This window comes from Lonchura striata, chromosome 18, assembly GCF_050655825.1.
Source record: "Lonchura striata isolate lonStrDom1 chromosome 18, ASM5065582v1, whole genome shotgun sequence".
Taxonomy (NCBI): Eukaryota; Metazoa; Chordata; class Aves; order Passeriformes; family Estrildidae; genus Lonchura; species Lonchura striata.
In genome coordinates this window covers 12552586-12578700 of record NC_140720.1, presented here as the reverse complement: position 1 = coordinate 12578700, position 26115 = coordinate 12552586, and the positions used below count along the sequence as shown (strand labels likewise).

Genomic DNA, 26115 nt, shown 5'->3' with positions numbered 1-26115 from the left:
ACTGCACCCAGGTAGAAACACGACACACAAAGGCAAAACAATTTTTTCTATGCCAGGACAGAAAAGGTGCTTGTCCTGCCTTTGTCCTGACCCTCTCCCAGAATGGAAATTAAATTAGTTTTATTCCCTCCTTGGAAATGGAGTAAGACAGAGTGGAGAAAAATACTGGAGTTGCGATAATAAAGCTGTACTGTTATGAAAAGCTTAAAGTGAGGTAAGTATTTCATTTGAAAATGCCCTAAACTTGTGTAACTGCAGAACTGAATAGTAATGACTAAAATCACTGATTCTGCTGAGTATGCGACGAAATCTATATTCTTTATTCTCTACATAGCAACATGATTATGAACACTTGAAGAAGGACAGAGGGTTCACATTTTGTGCAGCCCTCAGGTCACTTTGATGCCTCAGGACATCCTCACTCTTCCTCCCCTATCTTCTTGCCAGAAATCTCCCGGCTCTTGGCTCGGAGCTTGTTGACCTGTGACTCTGCAATGTCAGCCCGCTCCTCGGCTTCCTCCAGCTCGTGCTGGATCTTGCGGAACTTGGAGAGGTTGACATTGGACAGCTCCTCCTGTGAGAGGAGAAGAAATCAGGGCTCAGGAGCACAGGGCAGAGGTTTCACTCCTGCTGCAAGTCAGCCTTGTGGGGCTGCAAATCTCCCTCCCCCTCCCACCACTGCTCACACAGAGCTCCTCATCCTCCCCTTTTCAGGACCCTACTGGGACAAGCTTCATCAGGACTGTGTCACAAGTGAGGAGCAATTTCACCCCTTCAATTTATCATTTCTATATCTATCCTCTCACTACCTTGTGCCCAATTATCAGTGCAACTTACTGGGTTGGGAAGATCATGAAACCTTCTGCTGCTGATAATTAGCAGAGATTCAGGAACCTGTCAGTGGGTGTGGCCTCTGGGTTTGTTTACTCTGGCCTCCTGTATGAATGAGGCTGTAGAACTTCACTTAATGAATGTCCCTGACTGCAGGGTGCCCAGAGCTCCCCAAGGTCCCAACCCAGCATGGTTCTGTCTCGGGAGTTTCTTCCATACCCCTCTCCTGGTATTCAGCCTCACTCAATGTGTGTCCTGCCTCAGTGGAATGTGGCCTTTACCCTTTATCCAAGCAATACTTACAGCCTCCTCAGCTTGTCTCTTGTAGGATTTCACTTTCGTTTGCAGCTTGTCCACCAGATCCTGTAGCCTTAGAATATTCTTCCTGTCTTCCTCAGACTAGAGTGTTTGACAAACAGGAAAGAGAGTCAGTTCTTGGTTCTGCATCACATGAGGTTAACAATTCCCCTTGGGGACGGTGTGTGCAAGATGTGACTCACTGTGGGAAAGCCCTGTGAGAGCAGAGTTCCTGCCTTACCTGGTAGGTGAGTTCTTTCACCCTCCGCTCGTACTTGCGCACGCCCTTCACAGCTTCAGCGCTGCGCTTCTGCTCAGCATCAACCTCCCCTTCCAGCTCCCGCACCTGCAAGGACAAGCCCATCCCTGCAGCTTCCCTGGCAATGTCTCTCCAAGGACACGCTCACTCAGGCACAGCCCCAGCCCTACACACCCTGGCCTCCAGCTTCTGGATCTGTTTCTTCCCTCCCTTCAGTGCCAACTGCTCAGCCTCATCCAGACGGTGCTGCAGGTCCTTCACCGTCTGGTCCAGGTTCTTCTTCATCCTCTCCAGGTGGGCACTGGTGTCCTGCTCCTTCTTCAGCTCTTCTGCCATCATGGCCGCCTGATCAGAGCAAAGGGTCAAAGCCATTTTAGGACTGGAGATATTTTGGGGAGAGTACATTCATTGTCAGCAATGCCAGGAGTGTCCAACTCACATCAGTGATGGCCTTCTTGGCCTTCTCCTCAGCATTGCGGGCTTCCTGGATGGTATCCTCCATTTCACCCTGGATCTGGGCAATGTCCGTTTCCAGCTTCTTCTTGGTGTTGATCAGGCTGGTGTTCTGTTCAACAACAAAATTTTGTACAGTTATTTGCAAAACAGAACAATTAATTAAGAAATTTACTGTTTCACTCTAAAGTTATCCTCTAAAGGTCTAATATTAGCATCTTCCTGACCTATCTTGTCAGGTCATATACAGCTAGATAGCAGAGAATTATTGAAATTTGAAGCAGCTCTTCTGACTGCTAATGCAATCCTACTCATTTTGCTCTAATCCATTTTTTGGACAAGTGTAATAATTCTGGTTTAAGGACTTTATTAGAAGAGTAGATTTAGGAATTTACACAGAGGAAAATTGCCCATGAGATTTTGAATCTAACCTGAGTGTGGAGGAGCTGAACTCTCTCACTGGCATCCAGGAGCTCCTGCTCAGCCACTTTCCTCGACCGCTCTGTCTGCTCCAGGGCTGCCCGGAGCTCCTCAATTTCAGCCTGCAGCAGGTTTGCTCTGCGCTCCACCATGGCCACCTGCTCCTTCAGGTCCTCTTGTGTCCTGAGAGCATCATCCAGATGGATCTGGGTGTCCTTTAGAGAATAAAGAGAAATTATAAGGCAAAGAATCAAGAGAAATTATAAGACGATACAGCACTGTTGCATACTGGCAATTGCCACCAGTCCCATAATTATTATGGTAGTATAATATATATCATTATAGGAATACATTTATATTTGGACTTATTGTTCATCTATGCACAGCATCTTAGAAAAGTCAGTTGGAGGTTGATTCATGAGAATCTGAGACAGCTGAAGAGTAAGGTCAAGTCCCTGAATTTTAGGAGAGTCATTTGTATTTTTCAAGGAATTCCTGGATGGAACTCCCTTGAGAAACTCCTCTCAAGAATAAAGATGCAAAAAAAAAAAATATATAAGAATGTTTTTCATGGAGTGCAGAAGCTCTCAGTTCACATATGTAAGTAGTCAGGCAGGCAAGGCAGGAGATAGCATGGCTGGCAAGGACTTTCAGGTCAAACTGAAGTGTAAAAAGGAAATGCATAGCTGGTAGAACAAGCAACAAATGTCTTCAGAAGAATACAGAGATGCTGCCAGGGTATGTGGGGATAGGATTATGAAAGCCAAGGCAGAGCTGGAGCTGAATTCCTGTTTTGTCTGGCCTCACATTGAGTATTGCATCCAATTCTGGGCTCTTCAATAAAGAAGAGTTATTTAGGAACTAGAGGACTGCAGCAAAGCCAGTATTGGACAAAGAAAAAAACAAAGTGCACATTCTTAGTGTAACATACCTTGAGCACAGCCTGAGTGTTCCTCAGGTTCTTCTGTGCCTCTGCAGCCACACGGTTGGCATGGCTCAGCTGGATCTCCATTTCATTCAGGTCTCCCTCCATCTTCTTCTTCAGCCTCAGGGCTTCATTCCTGCTCCTGATCTCAGCATCCAGGGTGCTCTGCATGGAGTCCACAATTCTGAGGTGGTTCCTCTTCATCTGATCAATCTCTTCATCCTTCTCTGCTATCTTCCTGTCAATCTCAGACTTCACTTGGTTGAGCTCCAACTGCAGGCGCAGGATCTTCCCCTCCTCATGTTCCAGGGAGGCCTGGAGAAGTGGTCATAAATATTGATAAAATAAAAAATATTTTCAGAAAGCTCAGCTGCATTCCCCAGCCAGAGCAGAGGGGAACCAAGGCCTTTTCAGCACTATTTCCTCATTTATTTACTGCAGATACCAGTGGTTGGGGTCACGTACCTCAGCTTCCTCAAGTGCAGCCTGTATTTCAGATTTCTCTTGCTCAATCTGCTTCTTGACTTTCTCCAGCTCATGAATTGCCTTTCCTCCCTCCGCAATCTGCTCCGTGAGGTCGGAAATCTCCTCTGCAAGGAAGGGTGGAAAGCACCATGGTCATGCAGAGAGCTGAATGGAGAAAGGCTCTGGTGCATCAAGGTGACAGGCAAGATTTTAACCCTGCAGGGCCAGAGAGTGGAAGATAGACAAGCTTGTGAGAAAGGCCAGGAAGGAGCAGAGGGACTTACGCTGCAAGTTCTTGTTCTCCCGCTTCATTGTTTCCAGGTGGTCCAAGGACTCCTCATAGGCATTCTTCATCTTGAACAGCTCCGTGCTGAGAGAGCGCGACTCCTTCTGCGAGGCCTCCAGCTCAGCCTGCGTTTCCTCATACTTCTGCTTCCATTCTGCCAGGATCTGAAGAGAAACGGGGTGTGAGTAGGGCTGTGGGCATCACGGGGCCAGGAATGCTGGTGCTGGAAGCCAGAAGACCTTGTCAAAGTTCTTCTGCTTCTTATCCAGAGCAGCACAGGCAGCATTGGATCTCTCCACATCAATCATCAGATCCTCCACTTCATTCTGCAGCCTCTGCTTTGTCTTTTCCAGGGAGGCACATTTGGCATTGACAGCCTCAACATGTTCCTCTGCATCCTGCAGGCGCTGGGCCAGTTTCTTCCTGGGAGGAGAGAAGCAGAGTTGCACGTTAGAGCTTGGAATGGCGTCAGTTCTATTCTGTCATGAGAGGGTAGTTGATGACTTTAAGGGTTTTGAACTGAGCACTATTCACAGCTATATAAGGATTTATACTTTGCTGTGTCCTGTCACCTATTCGGCCTGTCTTAGCACTTCTAGTCCTAAAGCCTATATTTTCCCTTTTTCTCTACACTTTTTCTCTGCCTCCCTCTCTCTCCTTTTTTACAAATCTCTATCCTTGCCTTCATCCCATTCTTGTCTAAGCCCACTCTCAGAGATTCCAAATTTGTTGACCATCCTCCATTTTCTCCAGTCATTTGCCATCCTGCTTCCCCACGTACTTGGCCTCCTCGAGCTCCTCCGTGCGCTGAATCGCGTCCGTCTCGTATTTGGTTCTCCACTGGGCCACTTCACTGTTGGCCTTGGACAGGGCTCGCTGCAGCTCCCCCTTGGCCTCCTGCTCCTCCTCATATTGTTCCCGGAGCAAGTCACAGTCGTGGCGAGAGGACTGCAGGGCGTGGGCCAGGGCGTTCTTGGCCTAGATAGAGAGTGTGGTTGTGTCAAGGAGTGGTAATATCCCAGGAAATCTCTTCCAATGAATTAATTTCACACTACAAACATGACTGCTGGAGGAGTGTTTGCAATGAAGGACAGATGTAAGCCTGGAGGTCAAAATCCATTTATCAAACTTATTGCAGAAACAAAAGCCATCCCCCAGGATGGCTTGTGCTAAGCAGCACAAGCCTGTCCCTACTAGACAGTGTGAAACTACAAGTGTTGTCAGTGGCCAGTGGTAAGAAATTAGGAATAACCTTAATTTCTTCCTCTAGATGCCTCTTGAGTTCCTCAATCTGTTGGGTGAAAGCTTGTTTGCCTCTTGACAGTTGAGAAATCAGAGCATCTTTCTCATCGACCTGGCGTGAAAATTCACCTGGGAAAGCCCACAAATAAGAAGATATTCTAATTGTCATTTATGACCCAAACAAGCTGCTTTAGTAGTCATGCTAAAACATATTCGAGTCTCTCTAACCTGCTTCTGTCTGAAGACGAGCTCTTTGAGCATTGAGGTCATTGATCATGCGCTGATGCTCTTCTTCCTTGGTCTTAATCTCACTCAGCTGATCTTCCAGTGTGCGGCACATCTTCTCCAGGTTGGCCTGTGGAGTTCACAGAGAATGAAAGAGGATTAGTATCTAGATTCCTTCTTGTTATGAGCAGCAGAATTCCAACCAGAAAAAAGTGAACAGATGTGCAAATTATAGACTGTTCCTTGGAGTTAGACGTTTAGAAAAAAACTTCCATGCAGAGATAGGAGCCAGATGGTAATCTGGCCATAATTTAAAAGGATACACTTCCACATTATTTATTTTCATGTATTTTCATATTTTTCCATACCTTGGCTTTGGAGACAGACTCCATGTTGCTGGCCAAGTCGTCAATCTCCATCTTCATCTCACTCTTCTCCTTCTCCAGCTTCTGCTTCACGCGTTGCAGGTTGTCGATCTGCTCGCCCAGCTCAGCTGTGCTGTCCGCGTGCTTCTTGCGCAGGGCAGCAGCCGTGGCTTCGTGCTGCAGCGTGGCCTCTTCCAGGTCACGGCGCATCTTCTGGAATTCTGCCTCACGCTTCTTGTTCATCTCCACCTGAGCTGCTGTGGCCCCTCCAGCTTCTTCCAGGCGCTCGCTGATCTCCTCCAGCTCCCTGGACAGGTCAGCGCGATGCTTCTCTGCTTTGGCACGAGAGGTTCGCTCTGCCTCAATTTCCTCCTCCAGCTCCTCAATACGGGCCTGCAGAACACCAGGGACCCTTCACACCCGTGCCCTCCTCCTGCCTGAGCTGAGCCTGAGCAAGGCAGGGGAAGGAACAGAGACTTGCCTGCAGCTCCTTGATCTTCTTCTGAAATTGCATGCCCAGGGCTTGTTCATCCTCAATCTTGCTTTGGATCTGGCTGATTTCAAAGTCTTTCCTTTGGGCCAAGTGAACCATGTTAGATCTCAAAGCAAAGAGACAAGTGCTCCAGCCCAGCACTCAGGTGCCCCAGAGCTACACTTACTTCTTCAGTTTCTCATCCAGCTGCTGCTTATCATTCTCCAAATCCATGATGCTGTCCTGGGCCAGCTTCAGGTCTCCTTCCAGCTTCCTCTTAGCTCTCTCCAGGTCCATGCGCAGTTTCTTCTCTTGCTCCAGAGACCCTTCCAGCTAAACACAACAAGACCATCAGGGCTCTGCCAGCCAGGTCAGGCTCCATACCTGTCCTGTTCCTGCTCTGTGTGTGCTTACATCATCCACTTGCTGTTCCAGCTTGGTCTTGGCTTTGGTCAGAGTATTGACTTTGTCTTCCTCTGCCTGCAGGTCATCCAGGGTCTGCTGATGGGCCTCTTGGAGGGCTTTCTTCTCTTTTGTCAGCTTGGCAATGGTCTCGTCCAAGGCTGCCATCTCCTCAGTCAGGTTTTTCACCTTTGAGAACAAGGGAGCAAATGTAAATAAAGGGAGTATCTATAGAAGTCCTGTCATAGCACACAGCCCATTTTCTGGAATGCAACTGACTGGTTCTACCTCATACCTTGTTTTCGGTGGCATGTTTTTCCTTCTCCACCTTGGCCAGTGTTAGCTCAAGGTCATCAATATCTTTCTTCAGCTCGGAACATTCATCCTCCAGCTTCCTCTTCTTGGCTGTCAGCTCAGCATTAATTTCCTCTTCATCCTCAGCCCTTTCAGTCACCTCCTTGACTTTGGCTTCCAGCTGGATTTTTGTTTTGATGAGCTGGTCACACCTTTCCTCAGCATCAGCCAAAGCATCAGCTTCCTGGTGGGAAAGTGCAGGAAATATTATTTAGTGCTGAAGGAACCTAAGTGAATTGGCAAGATTTTCAGAATTACTTTTGGGGAAAAAACACACTGTGCAGTTACATTGCAAACTAAAAATCTAAAAAAAGTTTTTGTTAGTTTTCTTGTTGATCCTTTTACATCTTTAATTCAGCTCTGTTTAGCTACATTTCATTTCACTCTATATTTTTTGGGTATATTGGAAAGTCAGTTAGATTTTTTTTATATTTTCCTTTTCTCCTTTCGAATATGATTTTGTCTTATTATGTACTAAATTCAAATTTATGTGGAAGTGTTTAGAAATGTAAATATTCATGTTGACAACTGATTTACAGAGTAGTAGGTCAGTCAAGCTACTGTCTCTGCTCCACTAGATACACTACAGTGACTGCAATAAGGCTTTTTGTTTCACAGAATGCCTTTCTTATTGCTTTATGAAGTCACACGGACACGTGTAGGTATGAAGTCTAAAAATTCGCACTTTTTAAACTCCAGCTCACAATAGTAATAATGAGGGGAGAATTTGACCTTTATTTTACCTTTAGTAACATGGCATTAGGCTTAAAGTATTTTAGAAAGCTAAGTATGTAATTTCAGAGTCTTGTATTAGGAAAGAAGAGTTAGATCTTATTTACTTATAAAACTATAGAAAAATGTTACTTACAGCCTGCACTTGGAGTTGCAGGTCATTTTTCTCTTTCATTAGAGATGCCATTTTCTCCTCAAGCTCCTTCCGCTTTGCCTCAGACTTTGCAAGCTCTTCCTTGGTTTTCTCAAATTCTTCCTTCATGTTGGCCATCTCCTTCTCAGACTCTGCACTCTTCAGCAAGGGCTTGATCTTGAAGAACAGCTTCATCCATGGCCAGTGTTTGACATTCATGAAAGCACGAATGTTGTACTGGATGCAGAAGATGGATTCCCTGAGGCGTAATTAAAAAGTACAATGAATATTCTCAGTCTGACAAGTGTCTTCACTTTCCCATGAGCAAAATGAGTCTGTAACAGAAGAAGAGGAAGGTGTACCTCCGCTCCACCATTCTCTGGTACTCCACCCTCATCAGGAAGCCTCTGCACCTGGCCTGGGTGCGGGTGATGAGCTGTGCCAGCTTCTCATCCCTCATCTCCTCCAGGATCCCTATCAGCCCAGCTTTGAAGAACACCTTGAGAGAGGCAATGTTGCAGCACATCACTGTCAGGTAGAGAGAGCAAAGCCCAGGCAGGCAGTGAATGGGGGGTTTGTACCTTGGTGTGTCCAAATTTGTACTGGGTGTGGTCCACATCGATTGACCCAAGGAGCTTCTCAGAAGCCTTCTTGCTATCGATGAACTGTCCCTCAGGGATGGCACTGGCATTAAGCACCTTGTATCTGTAGAATCAGAAGAAGATGAGGCTAATTTTTTCCAACCAACACACAGTAGCCACTAAGCCCCATCAACTGTTTTTGAAAACAGAGCAGTCTAAATGGAGCCATGAATGAACCAACATTGCTTCCAATGATGCTGACAAGCGCAGAGCTCTCACCTCTGTTTGAAGTCAGCATAGAGGACTCTGCTGGGGAACCCTTTCCTGCAAATCCTGATCCCTTCCAGCACGCCGTTACAGCGCAGCTGGTGCAGCACCAGCTCGTGCTCCATGGCACCTGGCAATGCAGAGCACAAATGAGTGGCCCAGAGTGCAGTGCAGAGGGGAATGGATGTATCAGAGCAAGGATCTTTCTGCTTGGGGCTCTTACCAGGTGTTTTAGTCTCATTGGGGATGATACAGCGCACAAAATGGGGGTGAGTGCTCCGCAGATTGGTCATCAGCTTGTTGAGATTCTCCTGTGGGATCATGCAGAGTAGTTTAGAAAGAAATTTAATTTTGCATATTTTGTACCTATATGTCAAGGAAATAATACAATAAATATTAGAAGAAGCTTTCAAATTCAAAATTTATTTTTAATGAAAACTTCTGTATACTTTTTTATTGAAAAGTATTCTACACCTTTTTTCAGAGGAAGTAAAACATTATAAATATTTTAACAAATGCCTTTTTGGGATAAATATTTATATTTATATTACGAAAGATTCTGAAAAATATTTTTTAAAAAAATAGGAATGAATTTTATAAGAAATTCAGAGAGCCAAATGAAGATCAAATCCTGAATTTGAACAGAAAATCAATATGAAATGCACTTCATACTTAGTATCGCTTCTTTTGAAAATCAGTGCCAGAATACAAACCTTAGTGTATTTAGCTCAGTTTTCACATTATGTTCATGTCACTTTATAGAAACAAAATCCATACATTACCCTGAAAAGAGCTGAGACTGTCTGGAAAGAAGAACCCTTCTTCTTGCCTCCCTTCTTGCCACCACCACCACCACCACTAGCCTCTTAAAATAAAATTAAAAAAAAAAAAAAAAAAAGAAGTTTTTCAATATAAACATATAACCTTTTTTTGTTTTATCTTTACATATCCCAAATGTTCAAAAAGAAAATTTAGAAAAATAACCTGCTTCTGCTCCGCCATAAGAAGCAAAAAGTAAAGCGAGGGTCTTCACAGATGATTTCTGGTACAGCCCAATGACAGTTTCATTCAGAGGGTCCTTGTTCTTCTCCAGCCACCCAGTGATGTTGTAGTCCACTGTGCCAGCATAGTGCACCAGGGAGAAGTGAGCCTCAGCCTTGCCTTTGGCAGGCTTGGGCTTCTGGAAGTTGTTGGACTTGCCCAGGTGCTGGTCATAGAGCTTGTTCTTGAAAGAGGTGTCAGTTGCCTTGGGGAACATGCACTCCTCTTCCAGGATGGAGAAGATGCCCATGGGCTGGAAGATAGTTCAATAAACAAGAGAGAATGCATGTAGAATATATTAGTATGGCTTGATCTCAAAGGGAATGTGGTAAAAGACTGGAAGATGAAATACAATGCCATGTAGAAAATTTATTTCTAAAAAGTGAGTTTAAGAGATTCACCACCTTGATTTACACTTTGACATTGTGATTCAGGAATGTTTTCAATGCCAAAGACCATGCTAAAGTTCATGAGGAGAAAGAATACATTTTAAAGTATTTTTCACAAATTTGTCCTTTGCATCTTTACTTGATTATAAAGAGCTACAAGAAATCTGTTTCTTCCTCTCAAAGGTCAGGCACTGTATTTGCTTTGCTGTAAACCATACAGAACCATTACAGATAACTGTATGGATAACCATATGGTTATCCATTTCCAGATAATGTTATTCCAGAACTCTAGGAAGATGTTTTCATTTTACTTTAGGAACTGCCCTGTGTTTTTGAAGATAATATCCTTTAGCCAAGCAAATGGAGATACCTTCCATGCAGAAAACATGTGAAAATTACTTCTATAACTTTTGGTGGACTTTGTAATATCTATAATCCATAATTCGCAATAGTACAGGTCAAGAAATATTTAATACACTTGTATTAAAACCGACTACAAGAATCCAACCATTGGAAATTTAAAACAATGGGTTTTTGAAAATGGAAGACATCTTGAATCACAAACATACCTTCTCAATAAGCTCAATGCAGGCAGCCAGGTCCATCCCAAAATCAATGAATGTCCATTCAATTCCCTCCTTCTTGTACTCCTCCTGCTCCAGCACGAACATGTGGTGATTGAAGAACTGTTGCAGTTTCTCATTGGTGAAGTTGATGCACAGCTGCTCCAGGCTGTTGAACTGCTCAGTGGAAAAAAACCACAACAACCAGCTCTCATCAATATTCCCAGTTCTTCATCATTCTCCTCCACCTTTTATAAATTTCCCCAGTTAGAACACAACTGTATTATCAGGACCACACCATAAGAGAACCTTTATGCAGCTCCAGAAAAAAAAACCTACATAATGAATATGAGGGATTTTTTCCAGAGGAGATGTTTTTAATGAATCTCCTAAAATTATTAAAATACTTTGGCATTTTCTTATTCTGCAAACAAGATGAGTACATGCTCTTGTCTCCAAATTGAAAACCCTTAATACTTCTGATCATACATATAATTATTAATTTCTTGGTTCTTTAAACATTTTAAACATCTTTAACTCACTATATATTTCCTAATGCATCTCCTAGCTCTGCTCCAGATGCTCTTTTATAAATTTGTTGGACATATTTTGGGTTATTTAATATGTAACATTAAGATCAAACAGTTGTAATATTGCAACATATAAAATTCTATTTGCTGCTTCTGGACAAACAACACAACTCTATGCTTCTACTGATGGAGCTTTTGAAAAAATTGTTTTCTGATAGAAAAGAAAATTACTAGCTATTTTTCTGCATAAAATCGCAAATGACTAGCATGTTAAACCTGCAGAGGAATATTACTTGCAAGTCCTCTGATACAACAATCCTTCCCTTCAAGAGCAGCCCTCAAACCTGATATCCTTACATCAAAGATCTCGAAGCCAGCAATGTCCAGGACACCAATGAAGTACTGCCTGGGCTGCTTCGTGTCCAGCTGCTCGTTGATGCGAACAACCATCCACAGGAACATCTTCTCATAGACAGCCTTTGCCAGGGCACCCACTGAATTGTACACCTAAACCAAAGGAGAATGGATCAGAAAAAATGCAATGTCCAGAGCAGATAGTAAGGGATTCAAGTGAGAGGTTCCCAGTCACCAAGTTGTTGTTGTTACCTGCTGCACAGTTTGGCCTTTGGTCACGTATTCATTCCCCACCTTGACACGGGGGTAGCAGAGGGCCTTGAGCAGGTCTGCTGAGTTCAGACCCATCAGGTAGGCAGCCTTGTCAGCAACTAAGGACAAGGAGATAGAAAAATTAGGGCTACCAAGACATGCAGCACTTTGAGTGACGAACCGTTCCCAAAACAGATGGAATATTTAATGTTCTTGTGATCAGATATTGCTTTCTGGCTCTCAGAAGAACCATGATATAATTATTTAATTGAAATTATCTTTGCATTGAATGTTTTACAGAGCAGTACATCTAAAGGCTATATGTGTCTTTAAAAATCTTCAGAGAAACATCTAGAAAAAATGTATTTATTAAAAATTATTCCTGGAATCTATAAGTAATTTTGCCCTAAATAGTGATTTATGAAGTAGGAGTCCTATAATTGAATATAATGCCTTTAATTTCTTTTAAGTATCAAGCAGAAACAAATTTTTTAAAAACATCTTTTCTTTCTCATTTGGTCTAAGCACACTGAGAAAGTTATGCTGATTCAGAATGGTAGCTCAGGAGAGGTTTTTAGACATATATGCACTTGGTAGTGCAGATAATGATGAGCAGTAATTGAAGAAAGATTGCATTTTGGTTGGCAGTTTCATATCATCTCACCTAAACACATTTCTACTCCATCTTCCAAATACTGAGTTATTACTACCACTTCTATTTTTTCTGATACCTTCGGTGCCATCAGGCTCTGCCTGCTCCTCTCGTTGTTTCTGCTTGAACTTCAGGTTCCCGTAGTGCATGACAGCTCCTGTCAGCTTGTAGATGGCTGTTTTCTCATCAGCACTGAAGCCCAGGATGTCAATGGCACTCTGCAATATGAACAGCAAAGTAAAAGCTTTGCCTGGGAGATTCCAACAGTTACAATAATCTGAATTGCTACTTACATCTGTGGCCATCAGCTCCTCCTGGTCATCAATGCTGGCGACGGTGATCTCGCCTTGACTCACAAATTGGTAGTCATATGGGTTGGTGGTGATGAGGAGCATGTCTGAAAATAAGAAGATGGGTAATGTAGGCTTAGTTTAGTCAAGCAAGTAATATTGTGAGCAGATATTCAGCTATCTTCCTCCAAGTTAGTAATTCTTCCTACCAATTAGCTCTGGCTTCTTGTTGGACATGATCTGATAAAAGATGTGGTAGCTCCTTTCCGCCTTGAGCTGGAAAGTGACTCTGGACTTCTCCAGCAGATCTGGAGGGAAAATTTAATTAGAAACAAGAAGAAACAGCAAAAGAAAAAAGAAAATACATGATGAGAGGAAAACAGGGCGGGCAGTATAGATGGTGGGGTGAAAATGTGTTGTATGGATAGATAGAGGAATGGATGGATTGTGAACTGCTGTGAAGTGTCTTACATGTTTCAATATCCGCAGAAGCCAGTTTGCCTGTGGCACCAAAATGGATTCTGATGAATTTGCCCTTTAAAGGAATAAAAGTGTTTTAAGATTTACAAGATAGAAAGTATATCCGAACTTAAGAAGTTGGCGCAAGTTTTCTACTTAGAGACGTTTTCTTAAAATCTCTGTATTTGTACCACTAACATAAAGTTATCTTCTTCATTTTTGACCATGAAAATAATCAGCAGTGGCAAAACTGTATTTTAAATATGGTGAGTGTACAAATGAGAAGGAATATGTGAAATTCATTCCATAAATTATGCTAACTATATCCTGCACACAGAGAGCAGTTACCTTAATGATACAGAATCAATTTAAGTAGTAGTTAAGCAGTTAAGAATCAATTTAAGAGCTGCTTAAATCTGAATTGTGACCTAACTTCAGTTCTTATTAACTTAATCTGAAATACAGCAAATATATTATTCAATTAGAAAATATATCTTTCTTTTCTCTTCTCTTTCTTTCTTTCTTTCTTTCTTTCTTTTTCTTTCTTTCTTTCTTTCTTTCTTTCTTTCTTTCTTTCTTTCTTTCTTTCTTTCTTTCTTTCCCATCTCTCCTAACCTCATTCCCTTTTTTCCTGCAATTCTGTCTGTCTATTAGAAAATTAATGAAAATAAACAGAGCTATTTTTTAACATTACAATATGTTCTAGGAGAAACACCACATGACATAGTATTTTTACTTGAATTTTAATGTAAAACAGAATTAATTTTTTGTGTTGTGAAATCTGGAGAATGATCTTTAGGATAAGTGGCAAAGCCATGATAAGAAAATACAGTTTTACTCTTAAAAACATGATGGCTGAACAACAGAAAAGAATGACTGACATAAATTCCTGTTTACTATGTTACAGGAATTATTTTGTTAAGCAACTCACAAAGCGTGAGGAGTTGTCATTCCTCACGGTCTTGGCGTTTCCAAAGGCCTCCAGCAGTGGGTTGGCGCTGATGATTTGATCCTCAAGCGTTCCCTGCAGGGTGATAATTATTGCTAGTTATCCTTTCCAAAAATCATGTCAAGAACCAAGGAAAGCATTGATCCCAACATGTATCTACTAATTTACCTGCATTTTGCCTGATGTCTGTTCTTCCTTCTTCTTCTCTCCACTGGCTGCAATTGTTGCAAAGTACTGGATGACACGCTTGGTGTTCACAGTCTTCCCGGCCCCGGATTCTCCGCTGCCCAAGCCAAGAGAGAAGCAGAGGGTGCGTGGTGAGGCAGGAGGGGCCCTGGCACCGGGCAGCCCCGCAGGGACCCGCGCAGGGGGTGTACATACGTGATCAGGATGGACTGGTTCTCCCGATCTGTGAACAAGGCAGAAACACGGTACTTAAAATTCATGAGCAACAGAGAAAGAATGAAACATACATAATTTAATGTTTTGCATGATGTCAGCTTGACTTGAACAAGCAAACCTTTCCAAAGCACATCACTTAATGTAGAGGTGTCTTTAATTTAACACAGTGGAAAAAATGCTATGAAGATAGCAAACTCCAACAGATGTGTGTGTCAGAGACAAGAAAGGAATGAAAAAGTCTTCACTTTGCTGAGACAGAGTATCCCTTCAGAGAATTTCATGGTCCAATGCCCCTGAGGCAGACAGAGCCACTCACCAGTGAGCATGAACTGATAGGCGTTGTCAGAGATGGAGAAGATGTGTGGAGGGGCCTCCTGGCGCTTCTTGCCTCGGTAGGCCAACACCACCTCGGGGTTGTACACCGGCAGCCACTTGTAGGGGTTGACGGTGACGCAGAAGAGACCCGAGTAGGTCTGTGAGGAAGGGACACAGCACTCAGGCTTCCCCTGAGCCTGGCCCAGCAGCTCCTGAGGCTGCCCAGAGGAAGCTGCTGCTGCCACTTACGTAGATCATCCAGGCTGCGTAACGCTCTTTGAGGTTGTACAGCACGGCGGGTTCGTGGAGGTGGGTCATCATGGCCATGTCCTCGATTTTGTCATACTTGGGAGGGTTCATGGAGAAGATCTGATCATCCTTTACAGTCAGGGTCTGTCAGAGAAAGAAGGATACACGTGTCAGCTAAGAATCCAGAGTGGGGATCAAATGTTTTCCTTCAGCCTTGTTTTTGACTCACCTCTCCACCTTCAGTCTTGACAGTGACTTTGCCCGATTCCCTGCTCGTGATTGTCCCTTTCACAAAGGATTCCTTTGCATGTACCACGAAGACAGATGACTTGGCATCGAAAGGTTTGTTCTGGGCCTCAATTCTCTCCTTCTCTGACTTTCGGAGGTAAGGAGCAGCCTCCCCAAAAATGGCCATCTCAGCGTCCGAAGACATGGCTGCACTTTGTGGAGAGGCTTGTCAGCAGACAGCACTGTGGAAGGGAAGATATGTTGTTCAAATTTGCCAAAAAATAAGGTCTTGTTAGGAGAAGAAATGAGAAGTTGTAGAGAATGAAGAGATTATATTAATACTGCTTGTAGCCTTTTGGAAGGAATTGCAAATTTTTGCATCAGTGCAATTCTGTATTTAAGTAAAAAGTCAAAATTATATTTTGAGAGTGTATTTGGTTTATACTGAAATCAGATTTAAATAAGCTATAGACACTTAGAATTTAACTATCCGGGCACTGTACTGTGGAACTAAGAACCTCAAAAATCCTTCCAACTGATTAAGCACTCTTAAAATTCATTTGGAATTATTATAATACTCTTTTCTCACATTGATAGTTTTTCACAAAGATCAGAATGCTCATACTCCGCTGTCTGAACTGCATACTGAAAATTCTAGCTTCTTAATGACTCAGTTTCAGTATTTAGAATTTTTTTATAATTGTATTAATAATATAATTTTCTCTAATTTTAACTCCTTGAATCTAGGCAAAAATTGCAATATGACTGTTAAAAGAAGATTAAAGCTGTTCAAAACGCACTGAGATAGCTCCTTTTCCAGTACTTTCTTTTGCTTTTTAAAAATTAGCGGAATTTTAGAGAAAAACAAAGTCCAAAGATTTAAAGCTCTAATGAAGTATTTAAAAATAAGGAATTTTAAAGCCTGAATTAATTTATCTGAAATATATTTTTCTTCCTCCTGCCATGAGGAAAAAAAAGCCAAAACAGTGAGCAGCTTGGGAAAACATTTGAATATCTCTTTCTGTATAGAGTTAGGTATCTGATATTTACACAACATTTAATCTTGTGTTTATTGTACTAAAATGAGAAAACATAACATGGTATTTCTTTGTTTGTCTTTGGAGGAATAGGTAGTGGATTCCAGAGGAGGGGGGCTTTATCTTCCATTTCTTGTGAGGTAAAGAACAAGCACAGCAGGGAACAAAGGGCAGCATTGCCTTTTACAGAGGTGACAATCAGAGCTTGGTTTCTTATATTACAGCTCTTACTGCTTCAATGATTCCATGGCAAACTTCAGACAAAATATCACACTACATATTCTACGACAAAATGCTGAATTTTGCAGTTTTCCTGCTGTGTCCCTAGTTACACAGCAACAACAGCAGTGATGGGAAGGTGGTACACTCACTCCCTGTTAGGTGAGTTAAGCAGAAGTGAAGAATGTCCCCATGGGGATTTTCTGGCCTGCCATGAGGAGTCAGAGACTTCAAACACAGCTCCTTAAAGAGTGCACCGATGATCTTATGAGACCCCTTACAACCTGCACTGTTTTATGATTCAATAATTCACTTGAAAACCTTACCAACCTTCAGCACCTCACCACCTTATACTGTGACTACAGTGGATTTAAGAATATACAGTGAAACAGTGACCATTCTACAGTGAAACAGTGACCATTCACTCAGCCATACACACACCCCACCCAAAAGGATCTGTCTCTGCCCCTAAGAATTAGTAAATCAGCTTCTTACCTCCTGTGACACCAGATGTGTGGCTTCTGGGCTGGCAGCTGGTCAGTGCTGTAAAACACAAATGGCAATTCCCAAATTGCTGCTGCACAAAAATCAAGAGTGAAAACAGGCAGGTGCTTTGAAAACAGATCCGTAATGGAGTCCCCTCCTGCACAGGAGCACTGGAGGCAGCAGCAATGTGGTGGCACATTAGGCTGCCATCCCCTTCCTGGCAGCCTGCAGACCCCATCTCTTACCTTGGAGCTTTCTGTGGAGCCAGGGCAGACGTGTTGCAGGGACATTTTATACGATCTCGCCTGCAGATGCTACAGATGCCTACTCTTTCTTCGGTCAAAAATATTTTGGCAAACCCTCTCTGGCTAAGCATTGTCTGGCAAACTGAACTAAGGGCATAATTGTCATTTGACATGACTAGATATAATTAGAAAATTTTGATGTCCTAGTGGCTATATGAATACATCTCCTATAAATAATGTGACAGGGGTGTTAAGGAGGGAATGTGGACTAGTCAAAGCACTTAAAGAACTTGGATTCAGGACTTATGGATTCTATTGCTGGCTTTCCCAGCGACTCGCTGCACGACCTGGGATGGATTGCTTGGTATGTCTGTGCTGCAGCCATCGCAGCTGTACAATGGGAATGTCAGCTTTTATCTTGCCCTTGTGATGGTGTGAATCTTGTAAGAAATGCCTAAGAGGAAAACATTAGGCAAGACACTAAGGGGGAAGTAAGTATTACAAAAAGCATTTGGCGGATGTGGTGGTAAGATTCTGAAAGCAGAGGAGCAATCTCTGTGATAGTGTGATAGTGCTGGTACCTGAGAGTCATAGACAGGGCAAGATAGTATAAGGGACAAAGATTTTGTCACAGAAATAAGAGTCTGGGTGTAGCTGAACTATTGGAATAGGTCTCAGAGAGAAATGTGAGGTCACTTCTGATACATGAAGAGGACCATACCTACATTAGTGCAGATTTACCAATTTGTACACTTGCAAAAGAAGTGGGAGATTCTCCAAGAAAGAATAATGAGCACATGGATTTGTGCTAAGGAGAGTATAATAAGATGTGCTGTGATTTATGCTTAAAAATAGATGTTTCTTTCTTTTCTTGATGATGTTTTAATTAATCAGAAAATACCAATATACAGGACATGACTCAGTTGTTTCTTAGGTCTTGCTGGCTAACAAAGAGACAAAAACACCTTTGAGTACCTCAGCTTTCTCTTGATCCCAGGTAATGAGGTGACCTGATTTCTTCCAGAGAGAGCCCAAATTCTCCTATCTTCTTTTGATCACCAACATTCCTACAGAAGCTTTTCTTGTTGCTTTTGATGTCCCTGGCCAAATTTGATTTTATCACAGCCTTAGCTTTCCTCTGCTCCTTGTCTGCTTGGACAATTTCTCTAAATTCTTCCCAAGCTACCTGTTTCTGCTCCCACCCTCTGTAGGTTTTCTTTTGAGTTCATCCAGGAGCTCCTTGCTCATCCATGCACATGTCCTGGCATTTTTGACTGACTTCCTCTTTGCTGAGATGCATCACTCCTGAGTTATCCTTCAAAAGCCCAAAGTCTGGAGTCCACGGCAGTGAGCTTGTTGTGTCCTCTCCTCCTGCCCCAAGGATCTCTAACTCCACCATTTCATGGTCTCTGCATTCAAAGCTGACCTTGGGCTTCACATTCCCCATCAGCTCCTCCTTGTTGGTCATAACAAGATCCAACACAACCCTCCTCCATATTGGCTCCTCTATCACTTGAAAAAGAACTTACCATCACAAGAAAGTCCTGGACCAGTTAGAGTGGTTCCAAAGGAGGGCTAAGAACTGGAACACCCCTCCTATGAAACAAACCTGATGATGTTTATATACACTCATGCATAATGACAAATTCAGGTAATTTTCAGTGTACAGAGAAGAATAGAATTATCTGTGCTCTACCAGGGAAGCTGGGGAAAATGCATATGCACTGAGTTTCTCTAAAATATGATAAAATATATGTCATAAAAGAAACTGTCCTGCTGCCTTTTCCATAAGACACACATCTAGTGCAGCACTGACCCATCTTCTCCATGTGACCTTCAAGGGAGCCTTTCAGGGCCCTTTTAAGTTTAGAGCAACAGCTGAGAAAAGAAGTCGCTGATTCCCATTGCTGCCAGGAAACTTAATGGAAACTCAGCAGGGGATGGCTGAAGAAATTAATTTCTTCTTGTGTGTTCTTTCTGATATTAATGTCTGCTGCTCCTTGCCCACCTTTTGCAGGGTGATATATACCTGAACCCTTTTCCTTGTCCCTCTCAAGTCTCTTTCCATGTACAAGCACAGAGGGAAATAAGATCATGCTGAGCTAGCACAGCAAAAGTTTGCAATGCTGCAGTATTTGGTTCACAAGATCTAGGATCAAGGTAGTGGATATGATCTCAAAAGATGCGTTAATAAAGCTTATATTCTTCAGTATATTTATTCCTGGTCTAGCTCTGGTTCTACTCAACAGCAGGTAACTTTTGACAAGCATAGTTGGGGCAGTACTACATTTATTGAAGAATGTAGTCTTACATTTGAGTTAATTCAGAAAACTCAGAGTTCAGTGGAGAATTAGAAGTATCTTAATGGTGTTCTGGCATGCTCTGTCCACCTGAGTAGCAAGGAAAGTCATGGCTCCCAAAGACGTATCATATGACAGAAGCCGTGCCGTCTCAGTGGCCGTGCTGTAAACATGCTCCTGCAATGCCAACATCTCGCCAGGAATGGGAAGTTCTATTTCTTTCAAAAGCAGGTGATAATTTAGAGACAGCTTAACTAATAGCTTGGGAGGACTTCAGCCTTGTGTCTTGTAGGAAATATTCAATATCTGATGAACTCAAGGACCAATTAAACTTGAACAACCTATAACTAGATTTATTTCAGTATGGAATGAGATTTAAATAATTATGGTTTCAATATCAGGACAAAGTAACAGCATAATTAAATAGCTGGAATGAAAAGCTGAATTAATGTATCCAGATTCATCTTGTTTGACACTGTGTGACTGAGAGATGCTAAAGTCATCATCAATTCCCTATAAGCTTCAACAGAGCAGGAAGACAAAAGGTATGGGCAGGCAGCATAAATATCTGTTCACTCTAAGCATGATAGAGGGAAATGGCATTACTCTGAGTGTTTCTAACTACTACATAATTGCATTGCAAACTACTAGAAAAACTTTCAATATAAAAAGACATTTCAGCGTCTTAGTTGTTTTAGTGAACTATCATTAGTCTTCACAAATCTGGTTATCTTGGTCTAACAAATCCCAGCTGACAATGCCTGGTGACATCTCAGAGCATGTTTTCTGTTCCAGAAGAAGTCCCTTGCTTACATTAAATGTGGTATGCTGTAAACATAAAAATGAATATTTAAAAATATTTATTTCTTTAAAAATTTCACTCTTGTCTTCTACCTTCACTTAAATAAGAATATACAAAAGGGACAATTCTTTTGTTGATATTTTAGTACACTGCTGTAAAACACCTTGTTCATTGGAAGAGAGAGCTACAGGCCAACTGAAAAATGTTGACAGCTTTTGACATTTTGACTAAAAAAATCAACAAGTATTAAGAAAAAGAATTTATATGAAAAATGTAGGTGATTTACACATCTTGCTTGAAAATGCATTGATAAAATCATTCCAAAATAGCATGGTGCCATGAATGACTTGGATACATGTCAGAAGTTTGGCAGATTATACAACCAATGATATTAGCACAGATTTGCACAAGTCTTCCAAGAGAAGATTTATATATTAGCAAAGGCTTTGCAGGGACTTAATCAATATTGCCAGTAGTGCTTTGAACTAGGAAAACACACAAAGACAAAGGAAGCACACGTAATAAATACTGAAGAGGAATTTAGCTTAAAAAGTTAAACTAAAACATGTGGAAACAATAAGCTGAAAACCTCTTAAGTAATATTTGAGAGAATACTGGTGTGTTTGTTTTGGGTTTTTTTCCATCTTGGCTCCTTGTTCACAGGCTAGGAATTTCAGAAGTAACCTCAATTAATAATATCAAGGCACATAAACTAAACATTACATTGAAGTTTCAAGGCAAAGTGGGAAAGAAAAAGTAATTTGGACTATGTCTATAGAGGTCAAAGATGGAGATAAATGTGAGAAGAACATCACAGAAAATCAGTGGATATCCAAAGTTTTTCTGTCATTGAAACTACCACTACTGATAGCACTTATTTAATTTCCTGCAGTGAAATTAGAGAATCAATTCTAAAATGGATTCATTTGGAAAGAGCCTGAAAGAGCCATGGGACAACTTCTACTATCCCAGGCTGCTCCAAGCCTCCTCCAGCCTAGCCTGGGACACTTCCAGGGATCCAGGGGCAGCCACAACTTCTCTGAGCAACATGTGCCAGGGCCTGCCCACCCTCATAGGGAAGAATTTCTCTCTAATGTCTAATATATAACTATTTTTCAATTCAAAACTGTTACCCCTTGTCCTACTGGAGAAAAGTCCATTTCATGCTGCCTTTCCTAGAACGCTGCCTCATGCCAGGGAACGTTTGCAGACAGGGGCAGCCAATCACTTATACTGATAAATCATTACCACATTTCTTGTCAAGCTTTTGACCTGTGCCAACAACACATCTCCGAAACAGATTTAAAGTCATAAGTGGACAGCTGGCATTTTCTGGGACCCTTCCCAATACAGTCTGCATCCAGCCTCTCCATGCTTGATACGGAAATAATTTACTTCTATAAGCACAAACAGTTCCATGCCAATTGGCCTAAGTTCCTGGACATGCTGAATTTCCTAGTGGAGCTGCAGTGTTACTCTGGGAAGGTTTGGAGGAGCAACAGCAGTATCTATCCTTGGGAAAGGAAGAACCTGCTGGAAGAAGCAACAACATCTTGATGAAAAAAGGGAATTAAGATTGATTGTGACTCTATTAACTTTCTGCCAATGCTTCCATCTCTGCAGGGCTGGGCTCCACTACCGCTGAATGCAAACACAGGGGAGTCCAAAGAGAAGAGGCAGACTGAGGGTAGACTCCAGCTACAAGCTGGAGTTCAGACTCCAGCTACTGCACAGTAGTGAGGAGAGGACAAGGATCTGCAGTGCTGACATTCCCATGGAAGAGGGAGGATTTTATTGTGCTGAAAATAGATCCTTCTTGAGATGAAGATGGGGCAGCTGCCTCACCCTTTGCCAACTCTTAATCATGACTTCTCCTGCCCCTGTGTTCTGTGACTGGCTGTGAATTCAGGAGCATGGATTACAGCAAGGCAGCAGAATCAAGTGGGAAAGTGGAGACACCTCAACATTACTAGTCTGTGTCCCTTTAGGACATTATCCTGAGCCCCCATCCATGTTTTTATCATGGTACCATTCAGCTCACAAACTAGAAACTTGACTTTAGTGTGTGCATGAGGAGATAGAGGTGGAAATAACACATTATATGAAATACCTTGCATAAGGTATTGAAACCCCTGAGGCTGTGTAAAGTGTTTTCACAGTGTATCTTGCAGGCATCTCATTTGGAAGCTGAGGATGCCCTGGACAAATGGGTGGTTGTAACCTTTGAAAAAATTGTCTGAACTGTCTCAGCTGTTCAATCAGCAGCTAATTAGTAGCTGGCTGGCAGTTGTTAATGAGAGCAATACCTCTGTGGCTCACAGGAGTCTTATCTTTCAAAATCTCCATCAAAGCCCTTGGAGTGAGTCACAGGTTGCACCTTTGCAAATTTGCCAATAAGGTTAAGGGATTGGAGTGACAGAGATTTAATCTGCCTGCAACTTTGAATGAATAGGGCTGGTCAGATAAAGCTTATTGCAGTTAACTGAGTTTTTCTCCTTCCTAAGGCCAGTTTTAGAGATTCAGATGCATTCAGACTCTTCCCAGCTATTGCAAATGCAATCTTTTGTGCACATCCAGGGATGTGTAACTCCTAGTTCATTCACATCTCCTTTTTGTTGCCCTTGCATTCAGATTTCTTCTGCTTGTAGTTGTGGTAGCAACCCTCTGCCTCAGTGAACATGGAGAGTCCTGGTGTTCAACATGCCAGTGACACTCTTACCTATCTAATGGAAGTTGGAGCCAGGAGATAAGAACACAAACTCCATGGATAGCCATGCCCAATACTGTTCTTGAGCTACTGTAGTCCCAGCTAGACAAGGCAGGGATTATTCGTGGTGGCAAGCAAGCTCAAAGTCTTTCCCAGTTGGGAATTCAAGCTCTAACAAGTAGAGAGCAAAAACCTGTCTTTACATATGTCACTATTTCCTATAAGTATTAATAAAATGAAGCCTTTAAAGAGAGGCACAGTATGAAAACAGATGTTTCACAGACAAGAAATCTCTCAGCTGTGCTCCTGTATCCTGTAGCCAAAAAAATGGGATAGGAGATACTGCGAATATTTAGGGAAAATTGTCTCAGCATAAGGGAATCATGCACCTCCATCATCCAGAGGGCATTAAAAAGCTAAGTAATAGATGCATTTTGGCTTGAAAATGAGGGCCTGCTGGAGCCTTTCCTGTCAGCTGCTGGCTGCTTGTTACCTTAAGCAAATGAAAATCACACTCGGAAGGATAGAGTTTGTGATGAAGCCATCAGTAGGGCAGGTGGATTGCAGGCCAGAGCTACAAACCACAGACTTACCTCATGGGGATGGCAGGAAAAGGTCAGCAGGGATGTCAGGACCCAAGAAGAAGCACATTTTTCCCCACGTCATGGGCTGACCCTCTCTTCACATCCATGAGCACGGGGCTTCCATAACCACCAGAGTTATCAGGGTGCTGACCTTACCCAGCTGCTGCTCACCCGAGGGAGACAAGTCACTTTGAGGAAGGGCAGGCAGAGTTTGCAAACTCTCTGCAGGTGGATAAAGGGTCCCTGAGGGATGCCCCAGCACGTGGGTGTGAGTGGCACTGCTGCCCATCGCTGGCTCAGCTGCTTGTCTGGATTATAGGTGGTGAAGGTTTGTTGTAGGTGTAGTCCTGTCCTGCTGAGAAAATTTCAGGTCACGATATCTTTCCTGATCTGCAATGTAGGAGGATTTAAAAGGCAATGGGGAGGGAGAATAAAAGATAATTCCTGTGCTTTTTACTGGAATAGCAATTTGCCAGTTCTTAAAACATATATTGGGCATCAGCATCAGTCAGCTCAAGGCTAGCAAAAAGTTCTAATTAAAGAAACTAATAGGAAATCCCAGGGTGAAAGAGCAACAGGAGATATGATGTCACTTTTTTAATTAGCAGAGTTCTTCCAATACCTCTTCTGAGAAATAGGGAACACCACAAGCCTTGTGGGAGAAGCCTGTACTACTCATTAAATCCCTTTTATCTAAACCCAGTCACAAGTGTACCAAGTTAGCTGTGACTGCTGGAAAATCTGCATTATAACATGAAAATCTGGATTGCTTGTTGCTGTCTTGACAACTGAGATGGCAACAATATTTGATCCACTGCTGTGTAACACTGCAGTAAATAAAACAATCCCCCATTAGTTCAGAGGTAAGATGAGAGCACAGCAGCAAAGAGTGACTGAAAATAAGAGCTGAGAACATTAGCAAAAATCACGTGTTCTGTGGGTTTCCCAAATAGGCACAGTGATGTGGAGTGTACCAGTGTGGCACTTTGGGAACTGTTAGGGTTGCTCTGTATAAAGTTCTGGTGGCACCTCTGCTGAAATATTCTGTGCTATCCCAGCATTACACATTCAGAAATTACTGACTCAAGGGGAAAAGGGGAGTTTGTGAGGACAAAGAAATTCCCTTGAGGGAAAAGCTTGGAAGAGTTCAACTTAAAGCTCTTTGTCCTTGGCCAGGACCCAAGGGGCACTAGTGAGCCACCCATTTTGCTTTCAGGTGCTTCAGATCCTTACAAATCCATCCTACATCACCTTGCCTCCCCACATTTGTTCTCAGGCACTTTGCAAACTTGACTTGCCAGGTTTGAAACCCACATCAGCCTGGAGACAGAATCACCTGGCTCAGGCACATCCCAGTCCTGCTGCCTTTGTTCTGTGCGGGATCAGGAGTCTGCACCTGGTTTTCCTCTCATGGATTTGTCTGGCAGATTTTTGAATGAATGGAAACCTTCTGTAGTGGTGATGAGCTGTGCAGATTAATTACAGGTGTTTTGAGGGGAATATGTGACACTAAATGGTCTCCAAAGGATGGTTCTTCTCATAGGGGAGACACTCTTTGGGCCATGAACGTTCTCTCTATTTTCTGCCACACATGAACCGTAACCTTTCCAGATTTATGATGTGGACATCTGTACTGTCTTGGCCTGAACAATTCTGTCAGCAATTCATCCCTAAGGATCCCAGACCAGTTATTTTTATGGATGGTAGTATCATTGCTCCTTGGGGTTGGGTTTCAGAAACAGGGAGATTGTTTTTCACTGACATCTTAAAATTTGAGGGGGAGATTAGAATTCTCCAGGGAGTAAGTGTGGCATTTGTCTCTGTCAGCTGCACAGAGTATATGATCTGTTCCTATAAATAGAACACCAAGATTTATACAATTCAGGACACCATAAATTATGCCAAAATGTAGGAGTCTTCCTAATTCAGGAAACTGAAAAGTAAATTAATGGAAAAATGAAAGTACACTCACATTTGCCTGCACACTGTTTACATTACTCTCATATTTTCTTTTTGTGTCAGTCCCGCAGTGACTGTGCAGAGCTTGAACTCTTCTTGAGAAGAAATTTCTGCATGAAAGCACAGAAAGGGTGAAAACCTTTGTAGGCTGTTTTACTGAAAAAATTCCTGGAAAACAGATTTTTCCAATGATGATTTTCCATGTAGGTGGGGAGGACACCTTTTCTTTTTTGGCAGGAGGAAAGAGGTGATAGAAATGTTCCTCTTGTCTGGTTTACCTGGACAGATATCACCTGTGTGGCATCAGGGCTCCTTAGGGAGCCCCCCAACTGCCCCCATTCCCATCTTCAGTATCAAAAATTGCAGTAGGCACTAATGCAGCAAAATTGTCAGG

At 42.5% G+C, this 26115-nt stretch overlaps 1 protein-coding gene and 1 long non-coding RNA gene across 2 annotated transcripts; one reads left to right on the top strand and one right to left on the bottom strand.

Annotated features, from left to right (window-relative positions):
- Window positions 1-297: 297 nt before the first annotated feature.
- Window positions 298-17477, bottom strand: LOC144247226 (myosin heavy chain, skeletal muscle, adult). Its single transcript, XM_077787329.2, has 40 exons — window positions 17370-17477; window positions 17134-17181; window positions 15384-15624; window positions 15155-15298; window positions 14907-15063; window positions 14570-14597; window positions 14357-14471; window positions 14171-14263; window positions 13252-13315; window positions 12990-13088; window positions 12784-12887; window positions 12570-12708; window positions 11839-11957; window positions 11590-11739; window positions 10709-10879; window positions 9694-10003; window positions 9492-9574; window positions 8933-9020; window positions 8722-8839; window positions 8443-8566; window positions 8224-8360; window positions 7865-8120; window positions 6938-7180; window positions 6655-6831; window positions 6428-6573; window positions 6250-6340; window positions 5772-6161; window positions 5407-5533; window positions 5189-5307; window positions 4718-4914; window positions 4176-4359; window positions 3935-4100; window positions 3651-3775; window positions 3192-3500; window positions 2272-2475; window positions 1827-1952; window positions 1562-1732; window positions 1370-1474; window positions 1135-1230; window positions 298-574 (listed from the first exon to the last, which is right to left on the bottom strand). Exons 3-40 carry the CDS (start codon window positions 15585-15587, stop codon window positions 419-421), a joined length of 5835 nt encoding a protein of 1944 aa, XP_077643455.2. The 5' UTR covers window positions 15588-15624; window positions 17134-17181; window positions 17370-17477; the 3' UTR covers window positions 298-418.
- Window positions 7007-16181, top strand: LOC146765834 (uncharacterized). Its single transcript, XR_014949272.1, has 2 exons — window positions 7007-8396; window positions 14147-16181. It is a non-coding gene; the product is annotated as an uncharacterized LOC146765834 (long non-coding RNA).
- Window positions 17478-26115: the final 8638 nt, after the last annotated feature.

Excerpts from the sequence above, each read along its gene's own strand:
- LOC144247226 (XM_077787329.2), bottom strand. The coding sequence starts at position 15,587 with ATGTCTTCGGACGCTGAGATGGCCATTTTTGGGGAGGCTGCTCCTTAC. Across the intron at positions 4,360-4,717 it reads GAGGAGCTCGAGGAGGCCAA|GAAGAAACTGGCCCAGCGCC; the intron begins GTACGTGGGGAA and ends CTCTCCTCCCAG. Across the intron at positions 3,501-3,650 it reads CTGCACTTGAGGAAGCTGAG|GCCTCCCTGGAACATGAGGA; the intron begins GTACGTGACCCC and ends CCACTTCTCCAG.